The sequence below is a fragment of the Eubalaena glacialis genome, chromosome 1, assembly GCF_028564815.1.
Source record: "Eubalaena glacialis isolate mEubGla1 chromosome 1, mEubGla1.1.hap2.+ XY, whole genome shotgun sequence".
Taxonomy (NCBI): Eukaryota; Metazoa; Chordata; class Mammalia; order Artiodactyla; family Balaenidae; genus Eubalaena; species Eubalaena glacialis.
The window spans coordinates 11,791,865-11,817,258 of NC_083716.1; the positions used below are offsets into that span (position 1 = coordinate 11,791,865).

Here is a 25,394-nt window from a genome sequence, read left to right on the forward strand (position 1 = left end):
ACATTTAACCCAATAGAAAAATAGGCAAAATATATCAATAGGCATTTTTCAGAAGAGGAAACACATATGGCTATTAAATATGAAGAGACGCTCGATCTTATTGATTAGGTAAATGCAAATTAAGACCACACTGAGCTACAACTTCGACAGATAAAAACGTAAAAAGTCTGACAAACACAAGTGTTGAAGAGGTTGTGGATCCACTCATAAGCCCTCCTACATAATGCTAATGGGAGTACAAATCCATGTATCCACTTTGGAAAAAATGTTTGACCTTATCTTCTAAAATTGAATACTCACATACCCCGTGACTCAACAATTCTACTTTTAGGTATAGACTCGAATAAGCAAAAGAAAGCTCTTGTACATCTATAACAGGAGAGTACAAGAATAGTCATAGTAGCACTGCTCACAACAGTAAAAACCTGGAAGCAACCCAGATGTCCATTAATGAGAAATCAGACAAAATGTGCTACATTCACACACTGGAATATCATACAATAGTGAAAATGAATGAACTAAATACATAAAATATGGCTGACTCTTCCCATGTTACAGTGGGTGAAAAAAGTCCAAAAGGATACAAAGGCATTGTTTTTCTCCCTTTGTAATGGAATTTATTTTTAGAGCAGTTTTAAGTTTACAGAAAAATTGTGAAGAAAGTACAAAGTTCCAATACATCTTCTCTCTACCAGCATACAGTTTCCCCTATTATTACTATGTTGCATTTATGGGTACGTTTGTTGCAAATGATGAACCAATGTTGACAGATTATTATTAACCAAAGTCCATAGTTTACATTAGGATTCACTCTTTGTGCTGTACATTCCATGGGATCCATCATTACAGCACCACACAGAATAGTTTCTCCACTGTAAAAATGCCCTGTGCTCCACCTATTCATCCCCATCTCCCGCAACCATTCATCTTTTTACCATCTCCATACTTTTTGCCTTTCCCAGCACGTCACACTGTTGGAATCATACAGTATGTAGCCTTTTCTGACTGGCTTTTCCTCCATGTCTTTCTGTGGCTTGATAGCTCATTTCTTTCTGTCACCGAATAACACTCCATTGTCTGGATGTACTACAGTTGTCCCATTCACTTATTGAAAGACACCTTGGTTGCTTCCAAGTTTTGGCAATAACAAATAAACCTGCTGTAAACATTCACGTGCAGGTTTTTGTGCGGACATAAGGTTTCAACTCATTGAGATACCTAGGAGCTATGTTTAGCTTTGTAAGAAATTGCCAAAATGTCTTCCAAAGTGGTTGTATCACTTTGCACACCCACCAGCATTGAATGAGAGTACCTATTGCTTTACATCCTCACCAGCATTTGGTGGTGTCAGTGTTTAGCATTCTAACCATTCTAATAGGCATATTCTTTTTAATAACATCTTTAAAAACAATTCAAAAATACATGTGTATACACACACACTTTTTGGAAATATATATGTATGTATAAGTATATATGTATATATATAATAAAATTTTGTAAAAAGGAAAACAAGAAATGGTAAATTCAGGAATCAGGATGATGGTTAACCCAGGTGAGAGGAGGCAGGAGGATGAGTTAGTGTGTGTGTGAGGCAAACCGAAGAGTTAGATGTAAATTGCTGCCCTAATAACTTTTCTTTAGGGTGGAGGGCTCACAGTTATTATTACATTTTAAAAAGTAGGCTGAATAATGACCCACCACAGATGTCTATGTCCTAATCCTCAGAACCAGTGAATTTATTATGTTATGGTAAAAGGGATTTTGCTAATGTGTTTAAGGGTCTTAAAGTGGGGAGATTATCCTGGCCCAATGAAATCACAAAGGGTCCTTGTAAGTCAAAGAGGGAGAAAGGATGATCAGTCAGAAAGAGAGGTAAGGAGAGAGGCAGTCAGAGAGGAAAGAGGACGTTATGCTGCTGTTTTTGAAGATAAAGGGTCCAAAAGCAAAGGAATGTAGGCAGCTTCTAGAAGCTGGAAAAGGCAAGAAAACCATTCTCCCCTAGACTTCAGAAGAAACCACACCGGTCAACACCTTGGATTTAGTCCAGTGAAACTGATTTCAGACTTCTGACCTCCAGAACACTAAGATAATGCATTCCTGTTGTTTTAAGCCACTAAGTTTGTTACAGCAACAATAGGAAATTAATACAGCGGGCCAGGCATGGATCAATGATGAACTGGATTATGATAAATACAGTTCTATACTCAGGTCCAGTTAAAAAAATAAAACCCTTGAATAGCTCCTCACTGAGTGGAAGATAAAGCCCAAACTCCGCAGCCTGGTATCAATCCTTAACAACACGGTTCTATAAAGTCCCTGCCCACATCTCTAACTTAGCTCTCAATATCCCTACTCCATGTCTTCCCCCACACCTCCCTCCCCCAAACCCATACATTTTAGCCATGGGTCCTGGCCTCTGTGCCCTTTTGCTGTTCCTATTGATTCATGGGGCTCAACTCTCTCCTCACGGTCTCTATGAAGCCTCCCAGAGCGAAATCCCCCCTCCTCCCCATATTGACTTTACAACGCTTTTCTTGCACGGTTCACTCCCCTTACAGGATTAGGATTCACTGGTAGTGTTTGTAAAACCAACTCTCAAGGCACTGTTTAACTGGGACCCTCAAGCTCCGGCAACAGGCTGAAAAATCTTTCTTCACCATTACCCTTCACTAGGCTACAAGAGCGGGTACGAACTCAATCACGTTTTCCTAAAGATGCTTAGAGAGGGAGGTGGGGTGGGGATGGAAGCATACCGTGAACTGCTGCGGGCGACAAAGCAAATTCTACAGTGTTACGTAGCCAGTTTGAACGTGGTTTCCCACATGTTCGAACAAGACTTCGTTCCCCGTCCACATGATGGATGTCTGTAAACATAATCTTAAGTCTGTGCACGTCTCTGCCCAAAGACTTCCTCTCTAAGAACTAAATAAGGGGGTAGGAGGGCATTATCACCCCCTGTACACTGACTCGAAGAGTCATTTTAATTGAGGGCTGCCCTTCTTACCCCCTTATCCTATGAGTTAACGGATGGGGAAACCTTTGAAACTTGTAAAGCAAGCTACAAGCCGCCTACCCAGGCTAGAATACCTATTTGCGGGAAAACGCGCCCACAGGACGCTGCCGGCCGTTGGGAAAGCGCGAGGAGCCCCGGCGAGCGCAGCCTGCAGCTCAGCACGGGCCTTAGATCCACCCCAGCCCCTCCGCCCTTCGCGCGGGGCGGCGGTTGATGACCGCGGGCCGGCCGTTTTGATTAATACAGGAGGGCCGCAAGGGCCTGAGGGCTCGGACACCACGCGGAGCCAAAGCACTGCCTTAGCCGTAGTTGAAGGAACCGCTCTCGGGCTGGACGGAGGCGGAGCAGCAGCTTGGGCTGAGCCAACAGAAGAGCCTTAAAATGCCTGGAACAGCGCTAGGACAGCCCCCAGCGCGAGGCACTCTGGGACTTGTAGTCTACCTCCCGGACAGCAGTTTTTCTCGCCTCGTTTCCCCGCCTTTTAACGTCGCTTTTATTCTTCCCCTCCCTTCCCAGCACGCCGGCTTCCTGGTCGCCACACGTCCCACGTACGACTACACTCCCCAGAAGTCTCTTCTTCGCGTCCCAGCACGCCGCGGGCGCCGGCCGTCTTCTTTGGACTGCAGTTCCCAGAAACCCTTTGGGGAAGTGCTTCCCTCTCTCATTTCCAGGACCACAATTCCCAGAGACTTCAGCTTCCTGGCGGTTCTCTTTTTACTCTATCTCTTCTTGAGCTGGCTGGGCTTCGCCGACCAGCCGGCGCACAGCCACGACGTGACCCGTCGTGACCCGGCACAGGGTTTCCTCAGCGGCTCGTTTTCCTCCTCACTCAGTTATCCCCTTTTCAGGCTGTCGCGGCTGGTCTGAGCGGTGACCTGGCGGGCCGCGCCTGCGCTCTGCCCCGTTTCCTGCCTGGCTGGTGGCGGCGGCCATTTTGTTCATCCTCCTCCTCCTCCTGCTCCTCCTGGTTGGAGCGCAGTGTCCGGAGCGGGCTGGGGGGAGAGAGCCCGAGAGCGGGGTTCGGTGCCTTTTCCTCTGTCCCCAGCCGGTGCCCGTAGCCCCCCTCCCCTTCCTCCCCACCCCCTCCCCTCCCCGGCCCTGCCCTCCCCCTTGTCCCGGGATCGCTCCGTCGCACCCACCATGATGGAAGACGACGGGCAGCCCCGGACTCTGTGAGTACCCGAGACGAGGGGTGCCAGGCGCCGAGAGGCCCGGGCACCGCGGGACGCTGTGGGAGGGAGCAGGAGAGCGGGGCCGAAGGCGGGACTCTCGGCGGCTCCCTGGCCGCGGTGGCGCGGACGCGAAGTGCATTCCTCATCTGTCCCTTTTTCCTTAGAAAGGAAGCCCTCCCTTCCCCCAAACACAGTCACTTCCTGGGGTCCGGGGCTTATTTCGACCTTTTCCTCTCGTGCCCTTCTTTGCATCCTCCTCCTAAGCCGGGTTTCTGCACAGCAGAGCCTGTCAGGCCCGGGAGAGCTCCTGATCCCCCTCTGCTCTGGGGGCCCTGGGCTGGGCCGGGAGCTGCCGGTCCCCCACGGGGGCTGGGCCTGGTGGGGGTGGGACTGGGGGTGGGACCGCAGCCACATCCCCTGCGGGCCGCGAGGAATTAGCACTCACGCCCTCCAAGTCTCCAGTCGCTCCCGGCTCTTATCCCAAGTTGAGCTCTCCGAGGAAGCCGGACATTCTAACACCACTCAAGCCCCTACTGTCTTTCTGCCCCACGTGCCCCCGCCCACGCTGTCAGAAACACTCGCCCAGCGCCCGCTACTTTTAAAGTGCAAAAGGAATCCCTCTTGCCGCCGGAGCATCTTTCCCTTCTTGGATGAAGAAGTTTACTTTGAGCGCTACCTGCGCTAAACTGACAACCAGTTGTTAAAGTGGTGTTACCTCCTCCTCATCTGTGGGTCGACCTTCAGAGTTGGATCAAGTGATGTTTTTATCAGCTCTTCGATGTGTCTTTTGAGCGCTTTTTCTTCTATCTTGCTGTTGCTCTTGACTCTGAAGCCCAGTGTAATGAATGAATTTCGTCTTTGAAACGCTTATTCGAGTTTCCTTTCCTTCCTAATGAAGAGTGATGACTCAGCATTTGCATTCCTTTCCAAATAGTGTGGCACGCCTTTCTTTTTTCCTGAATTTTTTTTAAAAGTGTACTTTCTAATTAAATGTTTAAGTTGGGCACCTTGGGTTTTCCTAGCCTCTCGAAGCTCAGCACACCTACCTCGGGTGCAAGGAGTCAGTCAGGTCGCTGCTTTGTTTTCTCTTGCCTCTGCCTGGTATTGATATGATCATAGTTCACTTGGCTCTGCTGTCTGATGGGGAAATTACTTTTTGAGGAACAGATGAAGGTGAATGGGTACTTAGGAAGTTTGACTAGTTTCTCATCTCTAGTCCTACCAAAGAAAGTTTGCTCAGTAAAGAAGGTAGATGTCTATGTTCAATATTGATACAAGTTTGTTTTTTTGGCTGGGGGGGGGCTTACACTTTTTTATTCCTACTTCTCTAATGTCTCACTAAAGTATCTGCTATCCCTTTTGAGAAAAGTATATCAAATGCTTGAATGGGAAGTCTGCTTAGTAGGAAGTTTTGTATCAGTATTTATGTTTTGTGCTGTCTTCCATTTCTGCTCTCTTTTCCCAGAAAAGAGAGAATTGGGACAAACTTGAAATTTGTCCTCTAACATCTGTTGAAGCCAAGACTTGGTATTTAGTTAGCAATGTGTTCTTTGATGGAAGCATCTGGGAAAGCTGGATTTAGGCCTAGCAAGCATGTATTTAACAACGATAGAAGTTACATTGTATTTAAAAATCTGAAATGTCATCGCATCATAATAGCTACTGAATAATTGGTAAATCCTCAAGGCATATTTCTCATTAACTGTATCTATCTGTTCCTTATGAAGAATTCCTGTTTTGTCATGCTAAACAAAATGTTATTGCAGTACCTTTAATTCATATAAGCACTTTGCATCTGCTTTCTCCTCATCTCCATCAGATCTTAGACCATAGACTAATAAGCTAACTTCTTTGTCACTTATTTCTTATCTCTACCTTCTCCAGTCTCCTGTTCTTTCTCAGAAACACAATTAAGTTGTCTATGTTCACAGTTATCTAAAAGTGTGACATGTATACATATAAGTAAAGAAACATCTTGAGCTTCGTTGTACCTGTATGTCAGTACATGTTTACTATTCTGTCTTCCTTTTTCCTTCTCCCACTCTTCTCCATGGGAAGGATTTTTTTTTTTTTTTTTTTTAGACAAGGACTGCTACATCTTCCTAGGTCTTACCCCTGCAGCACTTAGTTCACTGCCTGGAACGTAAGAGGTACTCAAATATTTTACAATGATTACTGTATACTTCCTTTCATTAAATTAATATTAAGTCCGTTTTTTTAAAAAGTCCTGATTGATTTAAAATTATATAAGCAGACATGATGGTCATATGTGGTGCGGTCTTGATTTTTGTATATTTTTTTAAAATTTGAAATGTGAAATTTTGAGATAAAAGCAAATGTTTCACAATTGGATTTTTGTCAGATTTTAATAAAAATGCATATTTTTTTAAAGTGTTCATTTTACATATTTTTTCTCAAAAGGTTCTTTTAGTTACAAGTAACATGATAAAAACTTTGAAGGTGACTTTAGAGGTTGATACCTAGTAGGGTTTTTTGTTTATTTATGGAGATCCTTCTTTTATTTTACATCGTGATCTTTGGATTAGGCTTTCAAGTGGCTAGTATGTTTTAAAAGAATGTACTCTTAACAAAGCTTATCTTAAACTGTTTCCTTAATATGCCTGTGTGTTACTAGTGAGGTTTTTTTCCTGCAGACACACACAAGCTAAGACATATGGTTCTATCATCAGAAAACAATATGGTGTTTATAGCCTAGGTAGGTCTTTAAATATTCATTACCTACAGTATTACTAATTTATTTGATGGTATTTAAAGTGATATAGAATTGCTTTGATGTTGAGCCTAAAATTTGTCATATAGTTTCTTTGAAGGTCTGTTTTCTGATGTTCTTTGTTCCCATTTGACATTTTTTGTATTGGGGGGTAAATGTATTGGGTATCTTGGGATCTAAAAAAACAAATGAGATCATGCTGTATAACACTGGTGTTGGAAGTGAACTGCCTGACACCTACCTTGTAGGACCCACATTTCAGGTTTGTGTTGTGTGTAGCTTTGAGTGCAGTGATTTGATCCATGGTATATCTGAATCTGTTATACAACATTAAATTGTAATGGTGTTCTATTGTAGTTTTTTTTTCTTCATCTACTCGATGCACCAAAATGAGTAGGAATTGTGGATCTGGAATTATACCATGTTAATGCAATGCCATCTTTAAGGCTGTTTCTTCCCGATAGAGACTCAGTCAAAAGGAGGAAATAAACCATTGATTTAGAGTATAATCTGAACATCTAAGAGCAATAGCAGTAAATACTGTTAAATCCCATTATCAAATTGATTAGCTGTACCATAGATTTGGCTATATTGTGGCTGTAATTAAGCCTCTCATTCAATTTAATCATATTCTCTGTTTCTTTAAAATGTATGTGTATGTGTGTTGATATTCCTTATATAGTTGGTCAGTTCACTTGTACCTCCTACACCTTTCCTCCACCCTGCCTCCTTCCTAAAATGAAATATCAACAAATTGATCAGCACATTAGAGGCCCATTGAAGGATATTGTTGCAAAATCTCCTCTTATATAGGAATTTGCAAGAACAAAAGTAAAAATATTACTTAGCCATAGTGTCTTGTGTAAAAGTGCTGGTAATTTCAGCCTTCGTAGGGCTAATGTTTTCAGAGTGAGAGCACATTCAGTATTGAAAAGTGTGATTAGTCTTCTGAAAGACATGATGTTCTTAACTTAAAATTCTGCCCGGTTGTACATAGGAAGTAGTTTGGCAATGTGAACTTTTGCCTACTGTGAAACTGCCAAGTTCTAGTCTCAAATTTGATTTTAACCCTGACTTTAGGGATAAAGACATCATTTTCCGTTTTTAATGCGTTAGTTCCTACAGTTCCTGTTCTTAGAAGACAAAATGAACCTAAGGTTTGCTTTTTTTTCCCCCCTTGAGTTAAAAATCGTTTTGGAATTTCCTAAGTGTTTACTCTTTGAATTGATCTCAATACAAGAACTTGAGCCATTTGTCTTTTTCTGTTATTTTGTATATGTTCTTCAAGTAGAAATTTTATATTTAAACGCTTGGAACTTTAGAATATATTGACGATTTTATAACTAAAGCAGAAAGAAAGTGAAGTGTAGATGATTTAGAAAGAAAAAGGAAATATTTCTATATGCTACCAAGAGATGATGTTTTTACCAGGTCAAGAGTTGAATATTTTTGTTAGTGTTTATTTTGGGACAGATAATTTTATGATAACGTAAAGGTACTTAAGCTGTGTAGTATTTTAAAAGCTATAAAATGTTTCTGTATTAAGTGTTATGATGGATGAAGGCAAATGTAGGTGAATGACTTACAGAACTCTGAGTAAAGGAAAAGGCAGTCTCAGGTTTGGGTATAATTTAGGTGAAATTATATGGTGAATTATATCCTTTTTATCCTGGCAAATCAAGACGTTCTACATGTTGTTATGGAAGGCAATTTTTATATTAGTTTTTGGAGTTTGCTGCTTTACCAACTGAACTTTTCGTAGAGATATTTGAAAAATAGGAAACCTTAAAACTAAAGTTTTTCTGAGTATTTCATGACATTCTAAACTTACATTAACCTTTTGCTCTTTGTTATCAGTGCTTGAAATATAAATTAATATATCTAAATGTGCCTCTAGAAATTCTTCAAAATCTGTAATTGATTAGAAATAGGTTGACTTGGAATAAAAATCCTGTGAAACAGTAACAGCTTTAATTGTGACTGTTAGGTATGTAAGGTAATTAATGCCAGTGCAGTTTTTTCCTGGAAAAATCATTAAACAGTCATACAAATTAAAATTATTTAAATCATTTACAATTTGTTACATTCAAGTGATAATTTTAACTTTGTTACTAGTTAGCTTTGATATGTGAAAATCAGTTTTATCCACTCCTATTCTCTTAGAAATGAGCTAATTATTAGCATTTTAGGTTAGTTGCGTGTTAACACTTCAGAGACCAAGGTCACTGTTCATTTTCTTTACAGATAGGTCTACCTTGTACAAAAAGAAATTCCATGGATACAGGTTCACAAACCCCTATGAGTTAAAAAAAAAAAAAAAAAAGGCAATTGTCTGGCTAGCTCAGAAGCCTATAACCTTTCACTACTGCTGGGAAAAGTATGTCACTGCACAGCCTACTGATGGGTCTGCTCTACTTTAAATATAACAAAAAGGTGGCATAGTGGGCCTAAACCAGTTTGTCACTGGTTTAGTCTTCCATTTAAGTAACATTAGACTTGTGTTTCATTTTTAGAGTGTGTTAAAATTATTAGCACCCATTGCAGTGAAATTCTTAGGTGAAAAGAAAATTGCTATTCATTCTTAATCAAATTTTTTTTTCTTTTTAACACTTAACCTTACCTTTCTCAGTCTTATTTTTCCCTTTCAGAGTATCCTATCTTAAACTATGGCAGCCGTAGATTCAAGGCTTATATTGGTCTCAGTACATTGTTTCCAGATGTTATATATTATAGTTAGGAAAATAAAACTTATGTCCTTTTACTTTCCAGAAGAAAATGTGTTAAATTTTATAAATGTTGTTTGGTTTATGAGGATCATAACTGATGTGAGTTTTAGGAACTATATGCTGAGTGCGAGAAAGACTTAAAGTTTATTAAGCTAAATTAAGATAGATCCATGGTAAAGAAGATGTGGTACATATATATAATGAAATATTAGCCATAAAAAGAAATGAAATTGGGTCATTTGTAGAGATGTGGATGGACCTAGAGTCTGTCATACAGAGTGAAGAAAGTCAGAAAGAGAAAAACAAATATTGTATATTAGCACATTTATGTGGAATCTAGAAAAGCAGTACAGATGAAGCTATTTGCAGGGCAGGAATAGAAAGGTAGATGTAGAGAACGGATGTTTGGACAGGGTGGGGGGGAGGGGAGGGTGGGATGAATTGGGAGATTAGGTTTGACATAAATACACTACCATGTGTAAAATGGATAGCTAGTGGGAACCTGCTATATAGCACAGGGAGCTCAGCTCTGTGCTCTGTGAAGACCTAGATGGGTGGGATGGGGGAGAGGGAGGGGATATATGTATACATAGAGCTTATTCACTTCACTGTACAGCAGAAACTAACACAACATTTTAAAGCAATTATACTCCAATAAAAAAAAAAAGATCCGTGATGCAAGGTGGTCATCTCTGGGTGGTGGTGTTCTTTTCTTTTAAACTTAACGTGTATTTTAAGTTTCTTATACAAAATACATACATTCAATTTGTAATTTTTTTAAAAATCCCAAATCTTTAGATATGTTATAGTCAAAAGTATACCTGGATTTGTCTTAAATTTTCTCTGAATTTCTAGAGAAATCTTTATATTTGCTTTGTTATCTACATAAAGATGTATTTTGTTGATTCTGATGCATTTTTGAGTATGAATTTTATTTTACGCTGCTCTCCTAAAACAAAACTATGAAGACCTACCATCAATAACAATCTTACTAGCAAGACAGAAAGAACAAAATCCTTCAATCTCTGTGTTTTGCTATAACTTTAATTCTTTTCTTTGTTCATGTAATTGCTTTGGTTGGGGGTCTAAGATAAACTCACCTTGTGTCTGATATCCTTCTATGATCAGGTGTTTTAATGAATCAATATTTGTGGTATTACGTGTGTGTGTTATACATTATTTTGAATTGTGTTTCATATCTAAAAATTGTAGTTATCTTGAGACTGATTTAAATTTTTATTATTTTTATTCTAACAAATAAGATGAGAAAATGATATATAGGTACAGAATAATATGCTTTGGGGGGATAAACAAGGTCGTATTGATTTGTTTTTAATAGAGTCTTTTGAAGTGATATTTTAGTGACCTAAGAACAATTATTGCTTTCCTAAATGAGAGTTAATCTTACACTCAAAGGATCAGGCTTAATTGGAAAAATTTTATTGAAGACAGAGGAAGTTAAAATGAAATAAAAGGTGATGAGTAGGTGATAATGCTTTAGAGCCAGAGCTGAAGGGAAATTGCTGATTTTTTTTTCTTTCTGTACAGATACGTAGGTAACCTCTCCAGAGATGTGACAGAAGTTCTTATTCTTCAGTTATTCAGTCAGATTGGACCCTGTAAAAGCTGTAAAATGATAACAGAGGTAAGATCTTCCCAGTTCCCTGTGCTGACAGTTAGCATAATGTTTGACATTTTGAGATACATGAGTTGATGAGTATCATTTTAAGTTTCAAATTACTAGATGGAGAGATTCTTGTTGTGTTGACTTATTTGATTTGACTGACAAACTAGGTTTAGAATGGAGTTTTATTTGAGAGGACAAAGTTTCTGTGCTGTTATTTTCAAAGGGTCCTTCATGATGTAGTTATCTTCAAGTGATTCTGCTTGTAAAAAGTTGTTAGAGCTTATCTCAGAATGTTGAAAAACTAGGTTATATTTCATATATTTCCAATAAGAATGTTATATTTCAAATATTTCCAATAATAATTGGTGTGTGTAGGAAAACATTAGGTTATTATGAGCATAGTGCCACCCAAGCATCTTCAGCAATTTTAGTAAATGCTGACTGACCAACTTTATGTAGATAGGAATTTAAATTGTTAGGATAATTTGTTTTCCTTTTTTTCAAAAAAATCTTACTTTTTATACTTTCCTGGTTAAGACTCTGTAGCAGTGCCCAATGACTCGGGTTTCAGTTTATTTATTAACACTTTTTTTTTTTTTTCAACTATTTAGTATGTACCAGATACCACGGTAAGTGCTAGGGATACAGTGGTGAATAAAACGGTTCCTAGCCCGATAGAATTTTCCAGTCTATGAGAGGGACAGAGGAATTAATAGGCACTAATGATATAGGATAATAAGTACTGTGGAAGTTGACAGTTTCAAGTGCTATAGGAGCTTATAGGTCCATACAGTCTTCAGTCAGGGGAGGATTCAGTGTCTAGGCTGAAACCGAAAAAGATAGTAATGGAAACTGGCTAGACAGGAATTTGAGAAAGAAGGGAATCCAGGTAGAGAGAAGAATGTTGATCAAGCCTGGTAGACAGAGAGCGGGAGTGCTTGTGAGATAGAGGGAAAGATAGAAACCATAATGTGGTTGGAGTTTCGAAAGGGATTAGTCTTAAGAGATGCCAGGAGATGAGGCAGGAGTGTTCAGCAGGGGCCAGAGCTGTGCTAAGGAGTTTGTGTTATATTCTGAGATGGAGGGGAACTGTTAAAAATATGTAAAGCAAAGTGGCCTTTTGATCTTCATTCTTAACTAATAAGGATAATTATCACTCTGTTCTGGTATATTATCTCTTACTTCCTTCCTGTCTTTGATTATTTATTCATTCTTTAATTAATCAAAAATTTACTTTGTACTAGGCACTGTTCAAAGCATTGGGGATATAATGCAGAGCTAGACCAGTGAGGTTGACAAGAGTTTACATGTTAGTGAGAGTATTGTAAATAACAAGTAAACAAGATAATTCCGGATAGGAATAAGAGCTTTGAAGAGAATATAACAGTTCTGTGGTGATGATTGCAGTGTTGGTGCTGCATAGGCTAGGTGGTGAGAGATGACATCTTGCTGCAGTTGGCATCTATTTTGTGAAAGTAATAATGTAGGTTCTTAAGGAGATGGGAACTGAAGTTGCCTAATTGAATGTTGAGGCTTTTTGGTTATGATCTGTGATCTAGAAATCTCTAATCAGTGGGCAGTTGACTCAACCAGATTTTAAAAGAACAAATGAGTCTTTTTTAGACTATGGATGTTTGGTATGGGATCAACATGGTAATGACCACTATCAGAAATCACCTCTTTGAGCTGAGATAGGAATAGCAAGATGGTGCCATCTACATTAAGAGCTGGAGGCAGAGGGAACAGTCCATACAAAGGCCTTGAGTTGGTAATGAGCTTGGTGCATTTGTGGAACCAAAGACCAAGGTGGCTGGAACCTGGTGAATGGTGGGAAATGAGTATAATGGAGTAGGCAGTCGGGGTTTCAAATCACATATGGCAGTATGAGCCGTGACAGAGTGTTTGGATTTTACTCTGGTTGCAGTGGGGGTTTTAAGTAGGGCGATGAAGTATTCTTTTTTATTAATTTATTTGTTTGTTTGTTTTTGGCTGCATTGGGTCTTCATTGCTGCGCGCAGGCTTTCTCTAGTTGCGGTGAGCGGGGGCTACTCCTCATTGTAGTGCGCGGGCTTCTCATTGCGGTGGCTTCTCTTGTTGTGGGGCACGGGCTCTAGGCATGCAGGCTTCAGTAGTTGTGGCTCGTGGGCTCTGGAGCGCAGGATCAGTAGATGTAGCGCACAGGCTTTGTTGCTGCATGTGGAGTCTTCCCGGAGCAGGGCTCGAACCCATGTCCCCTGCATTGGCAGGCGGATTCTTAACCACTACGCCACCAGGGAAGTCCTCCTGATGAAGTATTCTTATTTGCATTTTTTTTTAATTAATTATTTATTTATTTATTTATTTATGGCTGTGTTGGGTCTTCGTTTCTGCGCGAGGGCTTTCTCCAGTTGCGGCAAGTGGGGGCCACTCCTCACCGCGGTGCGTGGGCCTCTCACCATCGCGGCCTATCCTGCTGCGGAGCACAGGCCCCAGACGCGCAGGCCCAGCGATTGTGGCCCACAGGCCCGGTAGCTCCGCGGCATGTGGGATCTTCCCAGACCAGGGCTCGAACCCGTGTCCCCTGCACCGGCAGGCAGATCCTCAACCACTGCGCCACTAGGGAAGCCCCTTATTTGCATTTTTAACGTTACTTTATTTGGAAAATGATTATTGTATGGAGAATGGATTGTAGGGGGCAGGAGTGGAAGGAGAGGGAAACCAGCTGTGTTTATTTCACTAGCCTAGGTAGGAGATGATGTGGGGTGGGGGGAGCTTGTTCTTTAGAGTCGTAGCCATAGAAGTAGAGGTAGATAAGTTTGGGATACATTTTGGAGGTAGAATCAGTAGGACTGGATTGGCCGTGGGACATAAAAGAAGACATCAAGAAAGACCCCTTAGATTCTTGTTTGCAGTTGTGTGTACGATAATGCTATTTGCTAAAATGGGCATGGCATGACTGAGGGAGGCCCAGGATTGATTGGGGGGTGGGGAGTGGTGGGAATCGAGCTCTGTTTTGGCAATGTTAATTTTAAGATGTGCATTAAACATATAAATGGACGTTATATGTAGGCAGTTGGATAAACTGTTTTGGAACTGTAGAGAGACCAGTGTTGATGATACTAGCTTGCAGTGATAATTTGAAGCCATGGGACCAGATAAGATCTAGCTCCTAGATCTAGAGAGAGCGCTGAGAGAGAAGAGAGTAGAGGGGGCCTAGGTTCGAGCCCGGGAGCATATCAACACTTAAGTGACATTTATAGTTTGAGTTAAGGAGGAAGAAATACTTTCTGAAAGATCCTCCAGTGAGGAAACAGGAAAACCAAGAGAGTATGGTGGAATCTACAGGAGAATATTTAGAAGAGAAGGAGAGTTGTCAACAGTTTTGAATTCTGCTTCAAAGTCAAGGTGAGGACAGAAAAGGGATCACAGAGATGGCAGGGAGGTCATTGGTGAGCTCAACATGAAGTTTCCTTGCCATGGTTGGGTTGGAAACTGACTGGAGTGGGTTTAGGAAAGAATGAAATGTGAGAAAGTGGAGAGTTGCTAGAAAATTTTTGAGAAACATTTGATACATATATTTTTTAAAACCTGTGTGTGCAGTCAGCCATATGAAGGGGTAGAGGAGTTTGAAATGAACTTTCATAATTTATCCATATTCTACAACTCCTACATTTGAACTTGTAAATAGTTGTAAAATCTCATATTTCTTTGTCTCAACATTTATGTCATCCAACAAAAATTGGTGACAACACCATGGTAAGGACACAGTTGATTTCAGAGTGTCACTTGGTGGTGGTGTAAACGGGAAGCTTTCAAAGGGCATGAACTCATGAACTCTAGTACAGGCTATTAGTTTCCTTTCATAAATTTCATTTTAGCGTATGAAATCCCTTTCCTCCCCTTAGTTTTATGATGTTTTACTTTAGATACTGTTTATCGTAGATTCTAGCTTTCCCTGTATACTATAATAAATGTATATTATCAATTCTAAGGCAAATGTTAAAAAATTTTAACATCTCTGACAGTGACAAAAAATGGTGTCTTAAATGAGATGAAATGCAGTGTGATGTGAATATATGTGTGTGTGTGTGTACATGTATGTACATACATTGAATGGGATCTGGCCTACTACTGGTTAGATAAATTTGAAGTCAGTATGCATGAGTAGACTAGTTTACTGAAGCCCGTTGTTATCATAGTTCTACCATTGGACTCCTGTATGTTTTGCTACGGTTAACAGTGTTTTCCTTAGAGACCATCAGGGCAGAAGAGGTAGGAGTAAAAGGAAAAGTTGACTAGCACAGTTTTAGCTTCTTATTTACCTTTAAACCTTTTTTTCAGTGAGTGTTACTGGTAAATGTTAACTCTTCTACAAGAGGAATTTGAGTGCGTATTTCTGTTTGGAGTCTTTTCCCTATTTCCTTTCTCTGCCTCGTAAGAACAGCATTCACTTGGCTACAACAATAGGATTTTGTATGAGAGCCCGTAGTAGTTTTCTTGTCAGTATTAATGATTACACTTTTTTCCCCTCAAGGAAATGCCTTCTGGTTGCTTCACCACTATTGTTTTAGACGTCTTATTTTGGATTTTTCTTCTAAAACTTTCCTGGAATGAAAAACAGTGGTTGTTGAAAAGAGCTTTATTTTATCTGGTATTTTTAATCCCTTGTAAGTGCAACTGGAATTCCACATTTTAAACATTACTTTTAGATATTTTACGTTGAATAGTGATATTTTTAACCTTATGTAAAAAATATATTTGTACAACTGTATAGCTGTTCAATATAGGTTGCAATCTTATAAAATTCATTTCCATTTTGGTTCATAGGTGTTACAGTTGTTATATCTTAGGTACTTTCTCATCTTATATTGGTGTTTTATATTTATTGGTGTCATATTAGGTACTCACTTTTTTTTTTTTAATTTTTATTGGAGTATTGTTGATTTACAATGTTGTGTTAGTTTCAGGTGTACAGGAAAGTGAATCAGTTATACATATACTTATATCCACTCTTTAGGTATTCACTCTCTTATATTGGTGTTTTGTGATATAAAATTTTAGCTTTGTTGTGGAATATTTTATTCAGACACATTTTCAGAAAATCTTTTCTTAATCACTAGTATATTTTTCTGGTCTTTGGAAGACCAATTCAAAGTGTATAGAATCTCCAGAGCTTCAGAAGATTTTGAAAGGTAGGGATTTCATTTCAACAGCTGGTTATAAATCTGAAATTTTTCTTTTTTATTCTTATTCCTTCCTTGTACAGAAAAGAAATACATAATCTCGTCCTATTGTATGTATCAATAGTACTAATCCTAGTTTCGATCAGGAGTAAAGTTTGTAAAGTTGGTTCATTTCTGTATTTTTTTTATAGTCATGGGATACAGTTTATGAAGGATTATGATGCATAAATAGAATTCATCCCTTTGAAAATAATGTTGGGAGAGAAGAGCAGTGGTAAGGAGTGGTCCTTATCTCTCAAATCTGAACTTGAGGTTTTGTTTGGTCTAATATAAACTTCTGTTTTATATTTAACATACTTCACCAGAATTCTATATTTTGATTTAATGCTGGTAGTCATGATTCTGTACTGCTTTGTAGTTCTGTTTGAGTACAACAGTATTCTGAGGTGCAAAGTCAGGTATAGGTGTAAATCTTATTTTTAAAGTGTTAGGCTTTCATAAGCTTATGCAATCTCACCTCGTACATGCCTAGCTATCAGTAATGTTTTTTCCTGGATTTTCTTCTCAGCAACCCGATAGCAGAAGGGTCAACTCTTCTGTTGGATTTTCTGTTTTGCAGCATACAAGCAATGACCCATATTGCTTTGTGGAATTTTATGAACACAGAGATGCAGCTGCTGCATTAGCTGCTATGAATGGGAGAAAAATTTTGGGAAAGGTAAGATAATAAATGATGGCATCTTATGAGTATATATATTTGCATGTCAAATTAGTTTGTATTCTTTCTTAGCAAGTTTTTAATAAATATTCAGCTCTGCCAAGTGATGGTTTTGCTTTATTCAGCCTAGTGCTTTTACCAAAATAATCCTGCTTGATAAAATGATTTAATAAGTGGTAAGTGTTGTGATTCATAATGACATGCCTAATAATTTTATTAAATATAATCTTTATTTTTAGGAGGTCAAAGTAAACTGGGCAACAACACCAAGTAGCCAGAAAAAAGATACTTCCAGTAAGTACTCCTGCTGCATTTTACTGTGGAAGAGTTCTGAAATTATCCTTGGCAGCATTACCAGCTCAAATAGGTTTTTTTCTTCCTTTAGTGTTGCCTAAAAAAAGTTTAGTACCTGACTTCTTAAGTATTTGATTACCAAATGCTTTGATTTCAGATCATTTCCACGTGTTTGTTGGGGATTTGAGTCCAGAAATTACAACAGAAGATATCAAATCAGCATTTGCCCCCTTTGGTAAAATATCGTAAGTATCATAATCAATACTGTATTCAATAGTGATAGGCAAAATTGTACATGATTAACTTGTATCAGAATTAAGATTTTCTTTCCCTAGTTAGTGTGATTTTCTGTTTGTTTGTTTTGTTTTTTTGATTAGTAGATGTTGTTGAAAATGTTAATGTCATTTCAGTGTTTTGGGGTCTTGTTTTCATCTAATCTTGTGTATAACATGTTAAAAATTAAATGATTCTGTTTGTTATCTTTAAAGCAGATGTTTGGGTGGTAAAACTTATTATAAAGTCCAGCTTTTTGTCAAATGTTTTCAAAATTTGGTGGTTAAAGATATGGGTTAACCAAAAATAAATGATTTATACTGTGTATTAAACTTCTATGGGAGGAATTTATAAATGGGGAAAGTAGGTAAATCCTTGGATATATTGTGAAATTAGAAATGTACATGTTTAATTATAATGATAAATGTGTTTTGATATTTTAGCTGAAAAGTAGCATTATTATAGTAGTAAAATGTTTCAATGTCTGAGCCATAAATGTGGGATTAATTAGTAGATTTTTTTTGTTAGTGGTATTTGATTCTGCTAGGGTAGGGCCCAATTGTGGTTTGATTTTTTTTTTTTTTTTAAACAAAGTTGGTGCTCAGATTTTGCTGTATGTTACTTGATCAAATATATTGGAAAATTTAAAGTGTTACAAGTTCTATAAAATGTTAATCACAATTTATCTATCTGCTTAAAATCACTTTATTTTATGTATTTATTTCCTATAGATTGAAGTTAAATGTTTTAATACTACTTTACAAAAATACGTTTCGCCTAAGAACAACAATATTTCTCTCTACAATTTGTTGTTCTATAGATTTAATTTATTTGATAGATTTAATTCTTAATTTTCTATTTTGATATTTACTTTGCTTTTTAATCTAGATGTGGTAAGTAGTACTGTTTTAAAAATCAGTATAAAAAATAATACAGGTTGCTGTTTTTCAATCTATATTTATACCTGAGACCTGCAGTTTTTCTAAAGTCCAAGTCACAATTAAAAGTAATAGCATTCTGGTTATTTTGCAGAATTGCTCATAAGAATGGACAGGATCTTGAAGGCTAACTGCAAGGAACTGTGCACACTGGAACTCAGTTGTAGATTTTTTTCTCATTTCTATTTATTCTTATTATACATTATTTATATATACATATTTTAGTATTTACATTTTAACATTCTATATTCAGTGGAGTTCTATATTTCCAATCATTTTAACTTACTCACTAAAATTTCTGTGTAAATTTGTTGTTTTCGTACTGGTGTGCTTAGCATTGTTGTTAGTTTTTTATTCTTTCTTAAATTTCTGAAAATGTCAATTTTTCAAAATTTACAGCTGCCCAAACTCCAAAATGATGGTAGAGAATTGACCAAGAAAAATAAAGAAATCTGTTAACAGGCCATGTATGCCTTTTTAATTCCTATTTTTTCCTCTTTTTCAATTTTTTAATATTTCATATATTTTGTATCACTAGGCAGAAGACATTTAACTATTTAGAGATTGCATGGTAAAGTAGTTAGCATTGTTACAGTAATTTATAGAACCAGTAAACCTTAGAGGACACTAGCGAATAGAATATTAGAAAAGGAAACTATTGTTCCTATTAATCTTCAAATTTGAGCATTTAGTTTAGAAAGCACAGGCTATTTGATTAGGTTGCATGTTTATTACATGTTTTTGTCCTACTGCTTTTTTCTAACAGGTAAAGAAGCGTTAGGGAGAGTTCAGGAATGGCTGTAGTTAATTAGGGCTAACTGGAATTTTATTTTAAAAAATGCTCACAATACAGTGTGTGTGGTTCCTTTTAGTTTTTATTTTGAGGATGACTTTTACTTCCCTCATTTAGCTGTGCTTCTTTTCACAGGGATGCCCGAGTAGTTAAAGACATGGCAACTGGAAAATCCAAAGGCTATGGCTTTGTATCTTTTTATAATAAACTGGTATGTTCTTTCAACTCTATTTGAATTTAATGCAAAATTTAGTTATTAATGAATATTTTTGGATGTTGACTACAAACACAACTATTGTGTAATTTTGTTTTAATAATAGGGTGTAGTTCGTTCTTTTTTTTCATAAGCTTGGAAATAACTGGGAAAAATAGGCTGATTATAATGAAGTATATTAAAGCTTGCATTTGTGACTTGGTAAGGGTAAGATGTGTTAGAAGTAAAACTCACAACTAGGAAAAATGAGCTAATCTCAGAATTTGAAGGGAAGTTAAATTATATTTGTCTTGGGACTTCCCCGGTGGCACAGTGGTTAAGACTCTGCGCTCCCAACGCAGGGGGCCTGGGTTCAATCCCTGGTCAGGGAACTAGATCCCACATGCATGCTGCAACTAAGAATTCGCATGCCGCAACTAAGGAGCTCACCTGCCGTAACTAAGACCCGGCACAACCAAATAAATAATAAAATAAATAAATGTTTTTAAAAATTATATTTGTCTTAAGCATGAAAATCTCAATTTTAACTTTCTTTAAATGTTTTTGTTTATTTATTTATAGCTTCATTGGGTCTTAGTTGCAGCATGCAGGATCTTTTGTTGCAGCGTGCAGGCTTCTCTAGCTGTGGCTTGTGAGCTTCTCTCTAGTTGTGGTGCATGGGCTTCTCTCCAGTTGTAACGCACCACGGGGGCTCTGTACCTGGGGCACGCGGGCTCTCTAGTTGTGGTGCGTGGGCTTAGTTGCCCCGCAGCATGTGGGATCTTAGTTTCCCCGACCAGGGATCGAACCCGCATCCCCTGCATTGGAAGGTGGATTCTTAACCACTGGACCACCAGGGAAGTCCCTTAACTTTTTAATTATTATCCATATTTTTGTAGCTGGGACGTTGATGACTACAGCAAATTATGTAAATGAAATTTTAAGCAATTCGTCTTGATTTTTGCATGTATTTAAGAACGAGGTACCAAATATCTAAGCATTTGCATTAACTGTAACATCAGATAATAAAATGGGCTTTGGTATTAATGTTTTGGAACAGTTTCAACAACTTAAATTATTTATATTTTATTGAAGCAGTAAGATAAATGGCAGGAGTTGTATCCTTTTTTTGCTTAGATTCATTGCAAATTCACATTACTTCCTAAATTCATTTTTTGGGAATTCCCTGGCAGTCCAGTGGTTACAACTCCTCACTTCCACTGTAGGGGGCATGAGTTCCATACCTTACTCAGTTTATTGTAGAACTCAATTTTACAGAATTCTAAATCATAATGCAGAAGTCTTCCGTCTTAAGTTTTAAATCTTGTGTCATAGTCCATTGCTATTAGAATGTAGATTGGGGGGGGTTAGGTGATATTTAGACCATAGTATCAAGAGTTTTTAGATATTCTTCAGTAAAAGTCATATTACAAATCAACCATAAAATTAAGATATTTGAAAACAACTTTGTCCTTTTTTCTGGTGATCAGTGGGATTGTAATTTTCTCCTTTTATGTTTGAATTATAATTCCCCTTGATGCTTAAATGCTATCCTGGTTTTTTTTTTTTTTTTTTAAATATTTTTATTTATTTGGCTGCACCGGGTCTTAGTTGCTGCACGCGGGATCTTCGATCTTCATTGCAGCATGCAGGATCTTTAGTTGTAGTGTGCGAACTCTTAGTTGCGGCATGTGGGATCTAGTTCCCTGACCCGAGATTGAACCTGGGCCCCCTGCATTGGGAGAGCGGAGTTTTAGCCACTGGACCACCAGGGAAGTCCCTATCCTGGTATTTTAAAATCTATAAATAAATATTGTTTTAATGAGTCACTTACTGATAAGATTTATTGGATCCAGAAGTGCCAACGTTTTATTTCATCTTAATGAGTCTTATGAACCACTCTTTTCTGTGTTTGTAATTGCTGGTTTTTTTTCCTTTTTCTCCATAGGATGCAGAAAATGCAATTGTGCATATGGGAGGTCAGTGGTTGGGTGGTCGTCAAATCAGAACCAATTGGGCCACACGTAAACCACCTGCACCTAAAAGTACACAAGAAAGTAAGATATGTCTCCTTTATATGTTTTTATGGATACCTCACAGAATCATGTATTAGTTTAGTCTTAATTTCTTAAAATTGAAATTTTATTAGCATTTCAAGACTCATTTTATCTTCAATATAATTGTGGGAAAATAACTGAGCTTTGATGCGAGTATATTTGGAGCTGTGAACCAGGTGATTTTATAGGTCAAATCATAGTGTTAAGGAGAAAAAATTCTGTTTCTCCCCACAATGAGGCATATCTTAATAGTATATGGTAATCAGTTTTATAATGCTGTATAACCATCAACTTTTTTTTTTTCTTTTTGGCTGCGTTGGGTCTTCGTTGCTGCGCGCGGGCTTTCTCTAGTTGCGGCGAGCGGGGGCTACTCTTCGTTGTGGTGTGCGGGCTTCTCACTGTGGTGGCTTCTCTTGTTGCGGAGCAGGGGCTCTAGGCGTGTGGGCTTCAGTAGTTGTGGCATGCGGGCTCAGTACTTGTGGCTCCTGGGCTCTAGATCGCAGGCTCAGTAGTTGTGGCGCATGGGCTTAGTTGCTCCACAGCATGTGGAATCTTCCCGGACCAGGGCTCGAACCCGTGTCCCCTGCATTGGCAGGCAGATTCTTAACCACTGCGCCACCAGGGAGGCCCCATCAACATTTTTGTTTTCTTTCTGCATATAGATAACACTAAGCAGTTGAGATTTGAAGATGTAGTAAACCAATCAAGTCCAAAAAATTGTACTGTGTACTGTGGAGGAATTGCTTCTGGGTTAACAGGTATAGTGTCTGGTTTTCTAATCCCCTTCTCTGGAGCTTCATCATTATTAGCAATTTCATGATAACATGAACCTTAAATATTTTATTTGTATGTTTGTTTTTCAGATCAGCTTATGAGACAGACATTCTCACCATTTGGGCAAATTATGGAAATCAGAGTTTTTCCAGAGAAGGGCTACTCATTTGTCAGGTAAAATCCTACCTTACGTTTGATCCATTCCTTTCAGTTATATTATTTGATATCCCCTCAGGTATCAGAGTTTGTTATTTTAGTACTTCTTTGCAATGTAGAACTTTAAACTCCTACATGATGTACTTTAGGAAAATACCAAGTTGATAGTTATAAATTAAGGAGTTTCTGTATTACTTACTAAGTACTTAAAAAAATAAAAAACAAAAAACTTCATTCTCATCCTCTCTTAGATTTTCTACCCATGAAAGTGCAGCCCACGCCATTGTTTCAGTGAATGGTACTACAATTGAAGGACATGTTGTTAAATGCTATTGGGGTAAAGAATCTCCTGATATGACTAAAAACTTCCAACAGGTAATTCAATTTTTCATAGCACTTTTTAAGGTTTCCTTCTTACATATCTACATAAAAGCTTTAGAAACTGTAAAAGAAAGCAAACGAAAAAGTAAAGCATATAGCTGCTTTCAGTTGATTTTATTAATGCTATTTCAAAAGTGATTATTTTGCGGTATTAACTGAATCTTAATACTTTCTTTTCACAGGTGTCACCACCCCAATAAACTTAGACAATGATAAATAACAGAGTCCTATTCACATAAGGGTGCTTAGTTTTTCTCTTCCTTGTCTCCCACTTTCTTCAAATACTGTGTTTCTTTCTTGTTCCCTAAAACAGTAATTTGCTTTTTCCTAGGTCGACTATAGTCAGTGGGGCCAGTGGAGCCAAGTTTATGGAAACCCACAACAGTATGGACAGTATATGGCAAATGGGTGGCAAGTACCACCTTATGGAGTATATGGGCAACCATGGAATCAACAAGGATTTGGAGTAGAGTAAGTTGTTTGAGTTTTTCCAGTATAGAAACATATAGTTCCGACAAAAGCAATTAAAAAGTGTGTTTTCCTAGGGAGAATCTATTTAAACTAAATACATTGAACTATATGGCATTAACTATGTGGCATTATAAGCATTGTAGAAACCTTATGAAAAATGATTTGTAATGCTAAAAATTTGCTTTTTATTATCTAGGTGGAAAGGGAGTTTGGGGTAACATTTGATGTGTCCTATCTCTATGAGCAGTTGGTAGAATTTGATTTACATTTCTAATATACTGTTTTATCTACTTGTTTATTTTTGCATAGAAAAGATCTTTGTCTGGATATGTTCAGAAATTTAATGATTTATGCCTGTTGGCTTGTGTGAGAAGTCTCTGCAATTTATCTAATATAAAGTAGCTCACTTTTTTTCCTTTATTGTTAGATTGTGTTGGTCCCTTGTGCTCTTTCTAGCCAGCCCAAACCTTTATTTTCACTAGTTCTTCTTCCTGTTTACAAAGTAAACTTGTGTTTTTAAAATTGTTTATAAATTGATATACCATGTATGCAGTATATGATGGGTAGATGATGAGTTGAATCATTTGTCATTTTTTAAAAAATCAGTTTTGAGATACTTTTCAGAGAAGTCATATGTTATCTTAGCAAAAATTTAAGACTAATATTGGAATATATATTTTGCATATGTGGATATGTATCATTTATTTCTTTGCTCTCTGTTGTAAGTATGTTGATTTCTTGTTTATGATTAGGCTCTGCTTGACTTTTCTATAACTGTATAGATAATTTTTTCTTTGCGTTTGCTGAAGTTTTTTTTTTTTTTTTCTTCCAAGTCAATCACCTTCAGCTGCTTGGATGGGTGGATTTGGTGCTCAGCCTCCCCAAGGACAAGCCCCTCCCCCTGTAATACCTCCTCCCAACCAGGCTGGATATGGCATGGCCAGTTACCAAACACAGTGAGCTGGGACTCTAAACAAAATGTAATTCATGATAGCTTCAATTTCCTTGTGACACTCTGAAGACATGAAAGTAGACATCGGAAAATGAAAATATTTATTTTAAAAATTGAAATGTTTGGAACCTTTAGCACAGCTTTGCTTTGGTGAAGGACACATGTCTTCTAGTTCTGCCTTTTTAAGTTTTTGTTCATGATGGATATGAACATGATTTTTCTTTGTGTACAAAAACTACAATAAAGTCAATTAAGACAATTCTGACTACAAATTTTGATATAATAGGAGAAATGGGTAATACATTTTGATTCTTAGATACTATTCCATTTTTATCTTGCTGTTCAGTATTTTAACTCACTGTGTTTTTAAAAGAGCAAAAAAGGGAGGATCATGGAAAACTGGGAATCACAAATAAGTTCATCTTGAACCTTGATACTCCCCTCCCCTCCCCCAAGGTGGACCACATTTGAAGTCAGCAGAAAAAAAGTGTGATATTGAGAAGAAATGCATGATTTTGGAGTCGCTTTGGAGGAAATACTTTCTCTGTGCCTAAAGAAACTGAAGCCAGACTGATAAAAGAAATTTTGCAACCTAAATAAGGAACAGCATTGTCTGACTTACTTGAGCAAATATTGGTGATCCAGATTAAGACATATTTTTAAAACTTTAAAAAGTGTTGATTATTAAAACTGTAGTAAATTACATTTCATTTTGGGGGGAAAATTCCAAGTATGGTGTTTGTATTAAAGTCAGACAGTCATACTTATGCTTTTACATGAAGTTTAAATGATATACATTGTAAATATTGAATACAGTGTTTAAAAAGCATGCTTCAACATAGAAGTAGCAGCAATGTAATTATTTGAAGTAACACTTAACACATTCCACTGCATTGAATGCAGTGGATGAATAAGAATGTTTAAGACTGACATTTCTAAGGTTGGCTACTATGTAAAATTAAA

At 37.8% G+C, this 25,394-nt stretch overlaps 1 protein-coding gene across 7 annotated transcripts; it reads left to right on the forward strand.

The window, feature by feature from the left end:
• Window positions 1-3,660: 3,660 nt before the first annotated feature.
• Window positions 3,661-25,058, forward strand: TIAL1 (TIA1 cytotoxic granule associated RNA binding protein like 1). 7 transcript variants are annotated; one of them, XM_061192719.1, is made up of 12 exons: window positions 3,669-4,185; window positions 11,191-11,287; window positions 17,000-17,149; window positions 17,389-17,443; window positions 17,601-17,688; window positions 19,583-19,658; window positions 21,589-21,697; window positions 22,360-22,455; window positions 22,561-22,645; window positions 22,879-23,002; window positions 23,340-23,479; window positions 24,313-25,058. In XM_061192719.1, the coding sequence occupies exons 1-12, from the start codon at window positions 4,154-4,156 to the stop codon at window positions 24,437-24,439; spliced, it is 1,179 nt and encodes a 392-aa protein (XP_061048702.1). In that variant the 5' UTR covers window positions 3,669-4,153; the 3' UTR covers window positions 24,440-25,058. The 7 variants fall into 7 exon arrangements, with proteins under 7 accessions (XP_061048726.1, XP_061048733.1, XP_061048702.1 ...); XM_061192723.1 differs by having other exon boundaries at window positions 3,670-4,185; window positions 17,051-17,149; window positions 24,313-25,057; XM_061192732.1 differs by lacking the exon at window positions 3,669-4,185 and adding an exon at window positions 16,623-16,705 and having other exon boundaries at window positions 11,226-11,287; window positions 24,313-25,055.
• Window positions 25,059-25,394: the final 336 nt, after the last annotated feature.